At 41.8% G+C, this 17,188-nt stretch overlaps 1 protein-coding gene across 1 annotated transcript in view; it reads left to right on the top strand.

Moving 5' to 3' along the window:
• MAN2A1 (mannosidase alpha class 2A member 1) overlaps positions 1–17,188 on the top strand; it is a 192,439-nt gene that overhangs the window by 122,534 nt on the left and 52,717 nt on the right. Inside the window, exons 13-16 of the mRNA XM_006161112.3 lie at positions 7,926–8,091; positions 9,397–9,615; positions 10,269–10,391; positions 14,402–14,516. Of these exons, the coding sequence (XP_006161174.1) occupies positions 7,926–8,091; positions 9,397–9,615; positions 10,269–10,391; positions 14,402–14,516 (623 nt within the window). The remainder of the gene's footprint in view (positions 1–7,925; positions 8,092–9,396; positions 9,616–10,268; positions 10,392–14,401; positions 14,517–17,188) is intronic.

Here is a 17,188-nt window from a genome sequence, read left to right as displayed (position 1 = left end):
GTTAGTTTCAGTTCTCAGCTGTTTCCATATTTCTGTCGTGCCATTTCTCTTCTCTTTGTCAGCACACATCTTAATTCCCGTATCAGCCCTTTTTGCTGAGTTGTTCACATCCTTCACATTATTTTCTGTAGTGTCCACTCTTTTTTATTTTCATTTTCAATTTGCTGAAGGGCACATGTAATCTACAGAGAGAGGGGAGGGAAACAGCACTCCCCCATAAGGGAATGGTCACACCACAGTCCCTCCTCCTCCATGTTTCCATCCTGTGGAGATGTGGGGATGGACACACACATGCCTGGAGATATCTCGAGCTACCAGGTCCAGAATTCAAAGCGTGGGGTTGGCCAGGTGGGATCCAGCCACCTTAACCACCAGGCCATGGGGTAGGCATGCTCATTTTTATTACGCCTTTTGTTTCAATTTGGATGTTTTTTATTGGCTTCTCTTCTACTAAGTCTATTATATTGTTAAACATATCTGCAGTTGTTTTTGTGTGTGATCGATTAATGTTTATTAAATGAAGGACTGATATTTATCTTTTTAGGATTTCTTTTATTTATTTTTTTTAATCTATTAATTTCTTCGGTAAGTTTATCTGGTTTTCTGGGATCTCCACGGATGGTGTGTGACGTCTATACGCCCAACGCTCTGTGACATCATGAGATGACTCTGTTGTTATTTTCAGAAGCTTTTTGTTAGGGTTTAAGCCTCTCCTTCTGTGTGGTCCCAGCATTTGGCATGTGTGCTGGTGAGAAGCCAGTCGTATCCTGCAGCTGCCCCAGCCCCAGCAGGTGCCCTGTCCCACGTGTGTTCCTGTAGACCTCATGTCGGGCGTTGTCCATGATGGGCTGTGTTCACGCTCGTCTGCTCATAGCCACCCTCCCAGGCAGTGTTCTCCTCGCTGTTTCTTCCTGCTCTTTAATTTAGCCTTAAACCTTACGGTTACTTAGTATGTGCGCATGTCCCGAGGCTGTGCATTCCTTCTCCTACCACCAATCATGTTATTAGAATTCTTATTTCAAGGTGTTTGTGTTATCACACGTGATTTTTGGTCATTTATTTTACTTAGGTTTAGATGTGTTATATAATAAAAAAGTGAAGCAGCTTAGTAACCTGGGTTCATTTAGTCTTCCACTCGACTGTCGGGTGTGAGATACCACGTCCTTGGTCAGGATGCCATGAAGGTCTTATAAGGGAAAGGAGAGGGATACTTTGTTATTGAGATTCTACTTGGTGTCTGTCTGAGCTGGATGGTTTTCTAAACATTTTGTTATTTAACTTTAATAGTAATCTTCTGTCCTGATTTGACAAGTGTGGGTGTTAAGTCTTATCTAAAGCCTTTCAAACTCTAGATGACATGCTGTATTTGAACTTGAAGATGTCTTACTCCAGAACCTAGAAATTGTAGAACTGGGATTTTTAAAGATCTAATACATGTTAAAAACAAAAACAAAAATGAACAAAAATCACTCTGATTTAATATCTTGATTTTTTTCTGATAACTAATATAATAAGCATTATATTTTAAACCTAAAAAAAATGAAGTTGAGTATATCAAAAAGACTTCAAATCTAGAACAAGTCTTACTTGTTAATATATAAATTCATTTTTTTTTATATTCAGGATACTGTATAAAGCTTACTCTTATTTTTTAGATTATGTTCCACTAATAAGTTTACTTAGAAAAGATGAATATATTCTTGTGGGTTTTGGTTTGTTGTTGCTGTCATTTTTCTCCAGAGGGCATGTGTACTTGGCTGAGACCAGGAGTGAGGAGGAACCACCCCCAATGGTGTGATGTCAGATCCCTCCTCCTCCGTTTCTCCGTCCTGTCTAAATTTGGAGCATGTACACATAAACGTCCAGCGTATTCTTCAAGACAGTGGGTCCAGGATCCAGAATGCATGGTTGGCCATGTGGGATCCAGTTCCTTAAACATCCAGGTCATGGGGCCAGCCCAAATATATTCTTGTTTGAAATTAACTTTTTTTTTTTAACAAGAGATTTTTGCTGTAGGACACATGTGCTCACCAGAGAGACAGAGACAAAGAGAGAGAGAGAGAGAGAGAGAGAAAGTGAGAAATCACCCTCCAGTGGGGATAGCTATGCCATAATCCCTTTTTCTCCCTTTTCCTCTCAGGATCTTGAGCATGCATGCACGCACACACGCCCAGCACGAGTTTTAAGCTGCTGGGTCTGGGACTCCAACCAGGGTCAACTACGTGGGAGCCCAGTGACATAACCATTATGCCATCCGCTGGTCCCTGAAATGAATTTTTTGATATGCTGTTACTGATGATGCGTCAGACAGAATGAGCTGTGGTCTCTGCATGGTTCTTAACAACTTCTGTGATCTCAGATCTGCCCTTTCCCACATCAGTACTGAGAGGAGCTGGGCCAGCTTGGCAGCACTGTGGTTAGATGCTGTGGACCAGGGATCTGATTCCCATGTGGACAGCAGCAGTTCAAATCCAGACCCAAGTGGTGTGAGGAGCACATTTGGCAGGGGAGTATGCCTGCCCCAAATCCTGATGGGATAGAAAATGGAGGAAAGGAATGGGCATGGCCATGCCCCATTGAGGGGTTCTTTTTCTTGAGAGCTCACATGCCCTCAAGTAATTAGAGAAGAAAGAAAACGAAAACAAGTTTATTACCCATCTTGCATTTTTTGAGGAATTGAAAACTAGTATTTGAGGAACTGAAATAATGAAAATGAACTTGCTGTGGTAAAAATATGAAGTCCCACATGAGTAGGTATTATGTAGAAATGACAAATCCTTCTAGTGAGATTTTTTTCTGCATTCGTCGTTCAACTGTTTATCAAACATTATTTTATGGCCTGCTACTAGAGAAGGTGTAGGAAATTATGATTATTTTTCAGATAATTTTGTTATAACAATATATAGTATTTAGAAAATAATTCCTCAAATATTGTTTTTGCTTATTTCAGTGAAGCCATGTGACAGGCGCACTTCTTAGTGCATCCTGTGATGTATCTTTCTGTTCCAGTGTTCCAGTTTATAAATTTTCTCTCACAGATATGATGTACATGCAATGTAAATAGTTTTTTGTTCATCCTGAGCTTCCTGAGAGAGGCTCTGGGGGGATCTTTGGTTTGCTCAGGAAAAAGTTGTTCATGTACTCATTTGGAACTAAGAGGGTCTCCACAGGAAACCCCAGCTGTCAGAAGTTTAGATGCTTGTCCTGTAAGGGCGGTCGTTGAGAAGATGCTCTGGAGACCACACTGAGTTCTCAGCCCCGCTGGGACACTTCTTCAGCTGGGGGAGTTTTGGCCACTTGCCTGCCATGCCGAGTCTTAGTTTCTCTGTGTGTCCAGTGGGAAGGATGGAAGTCTGCACCACTGTGTTGTCCTCACAGCCCTGAGGACTGGCCAGGCACACAGGAAGTGTTCTGTGAGTGGCAGCTCTGAGTTCCTCCAAGTGGTTTGAGAAGCCAAGGGGCACATTCCTTCCCCTCTGCTCGTCTCTCAGTCCCAGCAGGAAGCCTGCGTAGGCCTGGCTCAGGTCTGGTGGGCACCGATCAGACTTGCCTCAAAGATGGATGCAGGGATGGCCACGGTTGTCCTTGCTTATGTGACGTGAATTATTTCTGTCAAGGGGGGAAGGCATTCTGGGTATTTTCATCCTTGGTAGACTCTTCAAGGACATTCTACTGTAAATGGTAGAATTGCAGATCTTCCATAAAGTGATTCGCAACTAGGCATGAGCATGTAGACATCCCATCATTTTTCTCCGTTCCTTGTTTTCCCAGCCAAAGTAGATCATCTTGTTGTTTTTTGTTTGTTTTTGTTTTTTAAAGAGAGATTTTGCTATAGGGCACACGCACTCACTGGAGAGAGACAGAAAGTGAGAAATCACTCCCTGCGGGATGGCCACACTGCAGTCGCTTCTCCTCCATTCTCCTCTCATTATTTTAAGCATGCATGTACATGTGCCCAGCCTGGTTTTTAAGTCCTCAGGTCTGGGACTTGAACTGTAGTCAGTACTGTGGGAGTCCAGTGACGTAACTTACGCCATCTGCTGGTTCCCTAAAGTAGATAATCTTCTGCCCTCTAATTTTTATTGGGAGGTAACATATGAGAGCTTTTTCTTTAGGAAGTGGGAGTTCTCCTGTATGTGGAGTTTTGTTTTGGTTTTGTTTTATTTTGTTTTAAAGTTTTTGTCATGGGGTACATGTGCTTGCCAGAGAAAGACAGAGAGAGGGCAAGTGAGAACTCACCACCCAGGGAGGATGGCCATGCTGCAGTCCCCTCTCCTCCATTCTTTGGGAATTTCAGACACATACCTGTACACACACACACTGTAATTTTCAAACCACTGGGTCAGGGACTCAAACCGCAGTCAGCCATGTAGAAGTCTTGCATCTTAACCTCTATGCCACCTGCTGGGGGATAGAATTGAGGTAGTTGCTCATAACCCCAAGTTATGGGGGTCTGGTGTCACACTGAGAACCAGGGGCTGGGTGGCAGACTATAGATAGGAACCTGATGCTAATGTGGGGGAAACTGGAGAAGGGATAAGAAAAATTCTGAACTTCCTCTATAGTCACTTCCAATGTAAAATGGAAGTTAATCATTTCAGGTTATTAATGTGACTTTTTTGTTAGTGCATATCAAGTATTGTTAATTTTCAGTAAGTGTGTATGATGTTCAGTGTAATACTGAAACTTCGTGGTTGTGTTTACAACTGAGAGCTTAGGAAGGACTCGTGTTTGGGGATATGGTGTTGTAGACGTTTGATTAATTGTGATGGCATACTTATTTCCAAGGAAGATAAGATTTATATATGATCATACTTTTCTCCGTTTAAAATCTACATGGGTTGGAGTGTGTATGTGTTAGATAAATTTGTACTCTGATGCACTTGAAGAACACGCTGTGAATCTCTAATTATGTTAAAAATTATTTTCTTAGTGCAGCATTATACTCATTATATACTCTACGCATTTAGTTTTTGAATAGATTCCTGGCATGATAATTGCATAATCATTCAGTACAGTAGAAACATCATTATGGTCAAATACTAATTAGCTACTAAAATGAAACAAAACAGAACCTAGTTCCCAGCTTATTATAAATAGCGATTTAATATGGTACGAAACTAAATGTATGGTTAAAATGATTATTTGCTTCAAGTGTGAGTCATTTTTCTTTCTGTGGAAGGAAACTGATGTTCTGGATGCTTATTACCTAATTTATTGCTTGGGCACACACTCTGTTCAATTGCCGTGGCCTTTGTGACCAGCCCAGTGTAACGGAGCATCCAGAAGACATGCCTGGGGCATTCTAGAGTTAGCATGCAACAGGTGCCAGCCTGTCCCCAGACTTCTGCAGGACCTGGAGATTGGCTTAAGTCTTCCAATTGGCCAGAATTTTCTAGTCTTTTTGTTTTGTTTTGTTTTTGTTTTTGTTTTCATTTGCACACACTAGCTCTTTAAGCCTCTGGGAACATAGATTTCAGTTGTAAATTACTTATTTCTGAGATTCTGGTTTGAACATCTTTGGTGCAGAACATGGGTGGCCTCCAGCTGTTCTTCCCAGTGCACTGTGGGGACACGGTGCAGTCCCATCAGTATCAGGGAGTCCTGGCAGTTGCGATTGTCCAGGTGTCTGTGTGATGGGAGAGTGGGCAGATGAAATGTCAGCTCGTGGAGGAGGGTTGTCGGAGGGTACAAACAGGGACAGATCCCCTGGAGGAAAAAGGGTTGTGGTCAGGTAAGATGTGGAGCATCCCCTCCAGAGATCATGGCCCTCACTCTTCTTAGAATGTTTCTCTGAGTAAAATAGGCTTTCACCTAGCATGAGGAGGTTTCAGAACTCTCAGTAAATATTTTCATGACTGTTTTCTACATCTGTTTTTTCTTGTATAAATAGCAAGTCTCAATGAACATCGGTGTTGCAGGCTAGGTCTTCTTATCTCTATATAGACTAAGAGCCTGATGGGAATTAGAGACATTCTTTTTTTTTTTTTTTTTTTTTGAGAGATTTTCACTGTAGGGCGCGTGCGCTCGCCAGACAGACAGAGAGAGACATAGAGACAGAAAGCGAGAAATCACCCCCCCCCAGGGGGGATGGTCACGCCGCAATCCCTTCTCCTCCATTCTCCTCTCGGGATCTTGGGCACGCACGCACACGTGCCCGGCGTGCGTTTTAAGCCACCAGGTCCGGGACACGAACCACGGTCGACTATGTGGGAGTCCAGCGACATAGCCATTACGTGGAATTAGAGACATTCTTATTGTCATATGTCATCTTTGTTATCTTAGAATATTATTTAACTCATAAATGATTCTCCTGATGAACAATTTAAAATTCAAATGTGGCATTGTGATAGGCCCTCTTCCTTTTCCTTTCCTCTTTCCTGTTGTCCTTCACTTTAATTTTGGCCACTACCAGTGCTCATGTTATTTCTTAATGAAAGATTTGTAATGCAAATTAAAACAAGAATAAATAGGACACATCTTCAAGATGAAAGAACACTGACCGGCTTTCTGGTGCATTACAATAGACAGATGCTAGCTTGCTTCTGCAGTCTGTGGCTACCAGGTCTGGGGAAAGGCTGTCTTTAGCCTGCATACTCGGGTCTGTGTTCCTGCGGTCCCAGCATTGTATGTGGGAACAAAACTTTCCAGATCATGAACATATTCACTAGTAAATCAGTGCTTGTGTTAGTAGTGAAATACCGTCTTTGAAGTATCTTTGATTTCTTTGAAGATAATATGCCAATTGATTGTAAACTAACATGATAAATCTTTGCAGGGGTGCAGGTTTCCTGAGGTTGGCGCATTGGTCTAGAACATTTCTCCCCATAGGCAGAGCCATCAAACAGTGAGAGATCTGGCAGAATTACGCTCACGAGAAAATCAAGGGTGTTAGGTACTTGAGCGGAGAATTCCTTGAATATTGGATAATTGATAGAGGACTTTAGGAAAATTGATGAGGTCCTTAAATATTTTTCTGTAAATACAGTTATGTGCAAAATTATTCTGTAGAAGTGAAATGTTAAGTGAAAGATGTCTAAGTATGCTAATATAAAATACTGGGAAAATTCTGTGGGTACACAAGAGAAGGAGAGCACTCCCAGATGGGGCTTATTCACGCCACAGCCCTTTCTCCTCCAGGTCTCCATCTTGTCCAGATCCTGGGCTTGCACACACACATTGTCTTTCAGTCTACTGTGGCTGGGGCTCGAACTCTGGTCAGCCATGCAGGGTCTGGCTTCCTCTGCACAGCATGTAAAAACTGCTCTAGGACTGGTCCTAGCTTAAAAACTTTTATTTTCCTTTTTTCTACTTAAGTCCCAGTGAACTTTTTTTCACCAGTATTTATTATAAAATACGTCTCTATTTTAAGTTGATTCGCTTCAAGCGTCTTGTTTTCTAGAATTGACTCTTGTGCAGTGACGTCCCCTGGAAAGAACATACAGCATACAGTGTGATTCTGCATCTGTAGCCGTGCATTTCTGCCCTGTTTTCATGGTCTAAAATGAATGTCAGCTTTCATTAGAATTAATTGTGACTAAATTGCAAAAAGACAACTTATCATGTTTTTATTTAGTGAGATTAGACGGGAATCAAGGTATTTATTAGTGGCCTAGCGCCAGTTCTCTCAGACAGGTGGATAAAACCGTATTTATGTTAGTCATTTTCTGAGATATGGAAAAAGTTATCTTGCAAGTCTATTAGTGTTTTCCATTTCTAAACCATTTTATTCTTTGAAAAGTGCTTTCACATCATTATTTCATTATCCTTTTGCTCTGTGGTGGTGGTTGTGAGCAAATTGCCTGTTCTTCAAAAGCACCATCAGGATGTTCCTTTGAATTCCTCACCATGTGTTGGCTCTGTCTGTAGCTGAAGTCTTACGAAGAGTGTGGAAGATCCCAGTAATGAAGCAGCTGTCTTTGCAGGTACCTCGTGGTCTTTAACCCTCTGGAACAAGACCGACTCTCGGTGGTCTCCGTCTACGTGAGCTCCCCCACAGTACAAGTGCTCTCTGCCTCTGGAAAACCGGTGGAAATCCAGATCAGCGCGGTGTGGGATGCGGCAAGCACTGCTTCCCAGACAGCCTATGAGGTACGTCGTGCCACGGGAAGAGGAGGCGTCGTCAAAAGAGCTTGGCCAGTGTATCGTTTCCATGTGTTGGTTGTTGGGAAAGTCATGACACGTTTTTGCACAGAAACATACACCCTGACTTTCCCAACAACCCCACATAACAGTCCCTCGTGGCCTCGTGAACTGTCCTCTGGCAAATGTGAAGCAGTGAAAGTCATAAATACTAGAGCGATTAGCTGGCCGGTTCAGGGCCCCTGAAGGAGAACAGACCCTGTGAACATCCGTGTCAGTGTGCATACTGTGTGTGGTTATCAGCATGTCGGTAGTGTGTGAGCATTGTTAACTTTATTCTGAAGTAATGAAGAAATGATTATTTACATAATTTTGGATCTTTTTGTCTGTCAACCTAATGCCATTATGCATATTGGAATTGCGGTAAATACCACTTGTCTTAATAATTATGGGTCATTTCAATTTTTCATTGCAAAGGCAAGAAGACACATCACACAAGAGAGACTTTCTAAATGAAAGTGCTGCTTTTCTGAGATATAATTATGGAAAGTCTGGGTTCAAAGTTCAAGTAATAGATCTTTTTGTGTGTGAAAGTTTCTTACAATAAGCAGTATTAAGCTTAGCCTCATATCAGTAGAAAGGTAAAGCTTGGAGAGTGTGAGATGCAGTTTTAACTGTACTTCCACAGACAGGGATGTGAACTGGAATTGCTTCTGCTGCAGAAGCTGTTGCTGACTGCTCCTACGTGTACTTTCGCTAGAAAGGGAAAGTGGGATACCACTCTGAGTCCCACAAAAGGACAGCAGCCCTTGCTTAGAAGCCAAGGCTCACCTCCGAGACCGTGCACCCTCCCATGCCTTGTTCAGTGTCTGCTAAACATCAAGCATTTCATGGCTGGGGCTGATCAGACTAACACGTTTAATATTTATGTGATTATTTTGACCTCTTTAGCATCCTGAGATATTATAGTATTATAAAATGCCCTTAGTAGTTGGAGTCATTGTTAGATACAATCCGCCCTTACCTTCGTGGAGAGTCCTCACTTCTCAGCATCCAGTAGGAAGAGCATCTGGAGCAGCCGAGGACGGTGGTGGTGTTTCCCACCCGGGTGGGGCGTTGCTGCCTTTGGTAGGCCTGCAGGCCTGAGGTTCTTAGTTTCCCTGGATAAACCGAGATCTGGATACTCCACCCATACGTTATCAAACATTTATAGTATATTATTATATTCTCGTTATGATTATTGTTTTTGCTAAAAGTAAAACTGACTTGCCTTTCAGAAGTTGACCTTTGTCTCTAATGAACTTCCTTTTAAAGATCTCTTTTCTAGCACACTTACCACCGTTGGGACTGGAAGTGTATAAGATTTTGGAATCGGCAAGTTCCAAGTCACATTTAGCCAATTATTTCCTGTATAATAGTGAAACGGAAATCAAAGGAATTTTCAGCATAAAGAACATGAGAGGTGCTCCAGGAGACATCACTCTGGAGAATCCCTATATGACCCTTCAGTTTGGCCAAGCTGGGCTTATGAAGGTAGGTTCTGAATAGTTCCAAGAGCCGTGGAAGCGTATCACTTACCGACACGAGCAGGTGCTGGCTATGAAGACGTACAGCGTCTTCCCAAGGTACTCTGGAAGGAAAGAGGGCGACAACTCTGCGTGCCTTCGGTGGCCACTGGCTGCTCCCAGGAGACAGGGCTCAGAGTTACAAAATCAGGAGTGTCTGGAAATGCTCATGGAAACTCGGGGAGCAGTTTGACAGACGGAATGTTAATTGAATCTAATATTGAAACATTTGAGTGTTTGATAATCACTTTAAATTCAATTTCTATTTACTTTTTTCATACTTTACACAAATATTCATTCTTGCCTCTTAGAAGTAAAAGATAAACTTATTCCTTCTTTGGGAAGTTTGAGAACATTGGTCTAGAACTCCTGATTTTGGGCATCTCTTTGTTCCTTAATGCTGTATATTCAGACTTCTATTTCATTGTGTAGTTTTTAAGTCCCGAGACTAAGTAGAAAGTTTTGAGTGTTCAACCAGGAATCGTGGTAGCTGAGACTTAAGCTGGTACTCCTAAATCTACCCTGAGGTGATTTTCTAATGGGCACATACATGAAACCAGGTGCAATATGATTAACATCTTAGTCACGAGTTGCTTTAATTTCTCTTTTCTAAATTTTTAGAAAATAATAACTAAAGAAGATGGCAAACACCATGAAGTAAACTTGCAATTCTCGTGGTATGGAACCACAAATAAGAGAGACAAAAGTGGTGCCTACTTGTTCTTGCCTGATGGGAGTTCTAAGGTAAGGTGCCAATGCACAGCAAGCGGAGTGCCTGCTGAAAGAACAGCGAGGAACGAACGGCCTCTCCTGGCAGCTTGAAAAGCTCTCCAGTCCCTTGTGCATGCGTGCCCAAATCCCGAGAGGAGAAGGGATTGTGGCCATCCCTCCGGGGGGCTATTTCTCACTTTCCCTCCCCATCTCTCTCTCTGTCTCTGTCGTTCTCTAGCGAACACATGCATCCTATAACATTTTCTTTTTAATTTTAGAAGTATTTAATTTGATCATCTGTTCATCGATTAGAAGTAGATGTACTGTTGGCTCCAGTGTCGTATCACCTGTTGATATGTAGCAGTTTGTAGTTGAACGTCAAACAGTTGTCGAGAATTAGCATTCATTTAGAAGGCCGCGCTGAGCTGGGTCTTCATGAAAGACTCTCGGTTGACTTCAGGTGGAGGTGCCGCTTTGTGCCTTCGCAGGCAGCACGTGTTACAGACACAGAATATCTAGCCATCCATCGTCCACTGGCCCATTCTTCTCCCTAACTTTCAGTCCTTTAAAAAAGAAATTTTTTTCCACTTAGAGTATAAAGTTTAGTATACTCAAACTCTGGAGCATTTTAAGACACAGAAAGTTGTGAGAAACAGAATTTACCTGCTAGTCCACAACCTTATGAAATCCACTGCCAGCATTTTAATGTATTTTTATTGTCTTTTTTTAAAAATAGATATTCCTCTTTGCCCATTCTCAATCTCTGTCTAACTGCATTTGTGTATTTCCGTTCTCCTTTGTAGCAGTGCTCACAATCTGATGTTATGTTTTTGAGAATGCGATTTTAATATCCACTGTTGTGTCTCACAGTTTCCTGCTGTTGCTTGCATACTTTTTCTACCAATTCTTCCCAACTGTAACATCACAGTAGCTTTCTTTGTAGCATCTTCTTTATGCAATGCTGATTATTTCTACACAGGAACTTTCTGGAAGAGTCATTGTATTTTATTGTGCAAAACCTTTTAAGCTCCTCCGGTAGATAGGTGGTAGGTAGGTAGGTACTCCAGTAGGATCTGCTCACCTTCCCTCTAGCACTGCTACATAAGCATTCACTCCCACATTCACTGTTGTGTTTAGATCGTGTCTTACCCTGTCATGATTCTTCTGCCTCAGCCTCCTACCTGGGACAGGAGTTTGCCACCACACCCAACTCACTTTTCAGACAGGGTCTCACTATGTCACCCCACCTAACTTCTAGCTCTCGGTCCTCCTACCTCAGCCCCCAGCCTCCCTGGGGTTATAGGCACCTGCCACTGCAGCATTTTGGTTGACCTGGAATTGAATCCTGGACTCCCATATTGTCCCAGCCGGAGGAGCACGGCATCTTCACAGCACAGACTGCTACAGCTGGGTCCCCACCAGAGTGGGTTTTGTTTTTGAATTTTTGCTGTAGGATGTGTGTGCTTGTCAGAGAGAGACCAATGGAGGCACAGAGGGAGGGAAAATGAGAAATCATGCTGCCGGATCCAGGACTCGAACTGCAGACTCAGCCATGTGAGATCCAGCTCCTTCATCACCATGCCACCTGCTGGCCCTCCACACCAGCAGTTTGTTTTGGTTTTTTGAATAATAATAATAATTAGTATTATTATTATTAACTTGCTATATGGCACACACAGTTACGAGAGAGAGAGAGAAAGCAAGAAAGCAAGTCGTCTGATACAGGACTCACTGGTACCATAGTCAGCCATGTGGGATCCTAACCCTTAACTACCATGCCACCTGTTGGCCCTCCCTACCAGTGTTTTTTTTAGACGATTATTTAATTTATTACTATTATTTTTTTAGTTTTCTATAGGGCACATATACTCATCAAAGAGACAGAAAGGGTGAGAAAGAGAGAGAAAGCAAGAAAGCAAGCTGCCCGGTCTGGGACTCACTCAAACCATGGTCGGCCAGGAGGGAGTTTAACACCTTAGCCAGCACACCACCTGTTTGCCCCGCCACCAGCAGTTTTAAGAGTAACTCTTTAATACATCATTCTAGCCACTTGTGAATTAGCTATAAGTATTTCCTATAATAATAGAGCAGTGGAAAAATACTCCTTGTTAAGATTCTTGCCTTTGCCCATGAGGTTAATTTTTTTTATATCAATGCATTCATTTATCTTTCATATTCCTTTCTTGAGTTTTCTATTCATATTCTTTGTTCATATTTTTATTAACTTGTGTTGTTGATCTCTAAGTACGCTATTAAGTTGCAGAGTTTTCCTCAATTATGTTACTTAATTTGTTGATCGTTTTATCTTTCCATAGTTTTAAATTTTGTGTAGTCAATCCTGTATTTATTTGCAGCTGTTTCCCTGCTTGTGTACCTTCATAGCATTTCCCCACCTCCAAATCATTTAAAGACTTTCCTTAGGTTTTGTTTTATTACCTAGGGACATGTCTCATGAAAAAGTTACCTTTGTACTATAATTCAGAGAAGCCTGCTAACTGAAATCAAATATTGTAATAGATTTTAAGGGGCCGTGTAGGCCACACTAACACTCTAGTGTATTTGGATTTGGTTTGTGTTTTTCAAATCATGAGAAATTAAAGACAAATGCAGATCATGGTAGGCATTCCAGGATGGCTGTGGATTCTGAAGATAAGCGTTCCTGTGTATTCTCACCAGCTCTGTCACTGGACAGATATTTTGTTTTGATTGACAGTTCTTAAAGTAGCTGTGTTATAAAATGTAATTTATTGACAATGGGAACTAATTTACTTAAAACTATGTTATCTTTAAATAACTCAAATGTCAGATACAAAGAGAAAGAATTGTCCTATGTTTGCAAAGAGAAAATAAGAGAACATCAGAGGAGAGACAGCCAAGGTTGTCAGAAAACAGCAGGAGCTCGAAATCTGCTTTCCCTCTTTTTTTTAAGGTTTTTCCCACAGGGCATGTGCAGGCCGGAGAGACAGAGAGATATAGTGAGGGGGCAAGTGGGAGATCACCACCTCCCCACCCCCCCGCCAGGGAGGATGGCCATGCCACAGTCTCTTCTCCTCCTCTCCCTGGCATTTTGGCTACTCATGCACATGCACCTGGTATGATTCGCCAGCTGCCAGGGCAGGGACTCGAACCATGGTTGGCCACTTGCTGACCCCCAGAAATCACTGTCTTAGTTTCTCATCTTCCTCCCTTACATTCTAGCTATGCAGTAATTAGGTACAAGAACTTATGTAAGCTATTAAGTATTTTATTAACTTCAGCATATTTTTCTTTAGCCAGAAAGGTACATTGGAAGAAAATTATGTGATTCTGAAAAATCGTAGACCGCTTACATAGTTCACACTGGAAGCCATCATTGAGCTAGGGAACCTAACATTTAAGAGGTCATTCTTCAGACGTGCTTTAAATTTGCTCCCACATCTCAAAGTTAGGTGCTTACCCCCATATTTTCTTGAATTTAGATGGTAAATAATGAAAACGAAACCAACCGTTTCCAAGTAATTTTTTTCAAGTTTGTAAATTTGGTTTGTATTGTGCTAGTTCTTTCCAGGAAAGGGGCAGAATGTTTGGCCCCGTTGCTTAGTAAACCTAACTGGGATTAAATTGTGTTTCTGAATTCTGCTTCCTGTTTGCTTCACCTCCGGTGGTCATCCTCGCCCCCTGCCCGCAGTCTGCACTTTAGGAAGCCGTGGTTATAATAAATGTTTGCATGGTAAGATGCCACTGCCACCGAATAGTTGCTATTTCTAATTTAAAAACCCAAAAAACAAAAACAAAACCTTTGTGGACAATTTAGAAGGCTTTTAATTAGAAATTGTTATAGCTGGGGAAATGTACGTCATCTCGGGCAGTCAAATTGCATGCATTTGTATTTTCTATTTTCATCAAGACCTTCATTTCTTATAACGTGCATATTCTCAGACTTTTCATTAAAAATTGCAACTATCAGATGGAACAGGTTTGCCATTTTGGAAACGATAGTAAACATTTCCTGGAAAAGTTTCGAAGTCAAAATATTTTTCTTAAAAATGTTATTTCTTCTCCAGCCTTATGTTTACACGGCGCTGCCCTTTGTCAGAGTGACGCGTGGAAGGATTTATTCGGAAGTGACTTGCTTTTTTGAACACATCACCCATAGCGTCCGACTGTACCACATGCGGGGTAAGAGAACAGACACTCCGTCGTGAAGTTCTTGAATTCTTACTTTTCTTGTGTTCATTTTTAATAAGTTAGCAGTTGGTTTTTGGACATAATTATTCTAAATTTGATATTGTACTTGTATGGTTTAAAATATACTTATCCTTCAATAGTTTAAAAAAACAGCAAAATACTTCTTTTCTCCATTTCTTTTTTTTTTAAAGGCTTTTACCATAGGGCAAGATGTGAGCTTGCCGGGGAGAGAGAGACAGAGACAGACAGTGAGGTGCAAAGGGGGAAATGCCCCCCAGGGGAATGACTGTGCCACAGTTCCCTCTCCTCCTGGGACTTAGGACATGCACACACACACATGCCCAGTACCGGCACTATGTCTGGGACTTGAACGATTGTTGGCCATGTAGGAGTTCAGCACCTTAACTACTATGCCACTTGCCGACCCCAGAGAAAATTTCTTGCCTTGCATATGCATGTTCTTCTGTGTATCTTCTCTTTCCTGTCTTATTTATCATGAGCTTATTAACTAGAAACTATATTTCTAAGACCTGAAAACAGTATAATGTTTTTGTTAGTTATGTCAAACAGAAATGATATCATATATGATTGTCTTAGTCCATTTTTGCCTCATTAACAAAAATATCTGAGACGGGTAAACTCTAGAGACTAGTACTTGATTTTCACTTACAACTGTGGTGGTTGGGAAGTCCAAAGGCAGAATGGCAGACGGCAGAACTGTGAACAGAGCATGGTTCTATATCCATGTGACTCTCTTTTCCTTCTCTTTATAAACCAACCAGAAATCAGTCATGGAGGCCCTTCCTTAACGATACTGTCATACTGCCACGAACACGGGATAAGACCCTGATGCATGTGTCTCTCCGCAGTGCTAGCTGATCACCCTGAGCAGTCCCTGGAGGCAGAGAGCCAGTCATGGGTCCCCAGACTCCCAAGTGTCTACCTTCAAGTGGAGGATGTTGTTCCAATCCATTTCTTGAGGTTTCCTGAAGGGTCTGAGGACAGGCACTGAGGCCAGGTCGGAGGTACTGAGTCTCTGGGCAGAGTCTGAGGTACCAAGGTCTGCAGGTCTCTTAGAGTGGCCGGGAGTGGTGTACTCTGGGCACAGTGCCAGGAGCGAATGGCAAAGTGGGAGTAGAGAGAGCTCTTTTCTCCCCCAAGGTGAGCAGAGTCTCTTAGGCTATCACCTGTGTGTAAGGTTAGCACATGGCCAGTCAATCCCTCTGCTTGGGTGGACCAGCAGTTCTCAGGCCTGGCTGTTTCTGTTATTCCTCCAGGGTGCTCCCATTATGTCCCTTCAGGGTGGCAGGCGGAGGGAGGAATTGGGGGTGTACATGGCACAGTTTTACCGCTCCAGGCAGTCTCGTCATTACAGAGCCTACAGTGCTCTCTGCACATACCCAAAGACCTATCCAGGACACCGTGAAGGCATTCTCACCTAATACCTTTACAGCTCAATCAAATTCCAGCACATGTGCATCTAGGGGACACATTATCATTCACTAAGACCAGAATGTAAAGTGTGAAACACTGGGAGAGAAACCACAATCTAAACTGTAACAGTGACTTTCAACTTGTGGACACAGTACACACACACACACACAGTCTTCTTAAATATGAATATAGAATGTGTTGCAATAGCATGTATCATGGGGTGTAACTGAAAGAAGAGTGTTCTAAAGTAGTCCTGTCTGTTTATAGCACTTCACCTGTTAAACTATAAAATGGCCAACTTAATCACAGGGACAAGTCTGGAGTTGAATGTTATATTCCAAAATTCAATCAGGAAGATTGAACCACAACATGAGATAGATTAAGTACATGAGACTGAACTGGTGAAATAGCATTTTATGACTTTTGACTAAAACATTGCTGGTTTTCTTCTAGGCTTTGTTGTCTGGTTTTAAGGATTTGTGTCCTGTCTTGAGCTGCCGACAGGTTCATGTACCTACTGTTTGAACAGAATTCTAACCTGTTTCCTGGCTTTGAGTTTTAAGCAAAGTTCCTTACCATTTCAAAACTGCTTTTCTTGAAATTACCAGCTGAACTTGCTATTGAAAGTAGTTAGATTATTTAAGAAATTGTGTGATCAATAAAATGCAGGAGGAAAAGGAATGGAAGACAACTGTAGACCCCAGAGATAGTGTGAGAAGAGGGTGGGAAAGGGCAGAGGGTCAGACATAGGGGTAAATATATATATAAAATATATATTTGAAAAGGAAAATTGTTGACAATAACATGCATGATTAGGCAACTATGCAGTATGGTCTGGATGGGAAATCACATTTTGTATGTTGTGACGATGCTTAGGGAATGAATGTAAATTAATTAAGTTAAAAAAAGTTTCAGGAAAAAAACTAAAACTTTTTTTTTTGAAAAAAAAAAAAAAAAAGGCATTAAAAATACCTATTTGATGACTGTAGTAAGCTATATAGCCCCAGCGAGGTGCTACTTTATAGTACGTTCATTGTACTCACAGAGGTTTATGCCTACAGTCAGACTTGTGTTCATGGATATATGTATCAGCTGCGCTTGCTATTGAAAATATTTTGATTAAGATCTTTAGTAAATCAATAAAATATGGTGGGAGGATAAAGGCATAGGAAGCAACCATGGATACCAGAGACAGTGTGGGAGGGAGTGGGGGATGGCAAAGGGTAAGA

The sequence above is a fragment of the Tupaia chinensis genome, unplaced genomic scaffold (genome assembly GCF_000334495.1).
Source record: "Tupaia chinensis unplaced genomic scaffold, TupChi_1.0 Scaffold138235_1, whole genome shotgun sequence".
Classification (NCBI taxonomy): Eukaryota; Metazoa; Chordata; class Mammalia; order Scandentia; family Tupaiidae; genus Tupaia; species Tupaia belangeri.
This window is presented reverse-complemented; position numbering and strand designations above follow the sequence as displayed.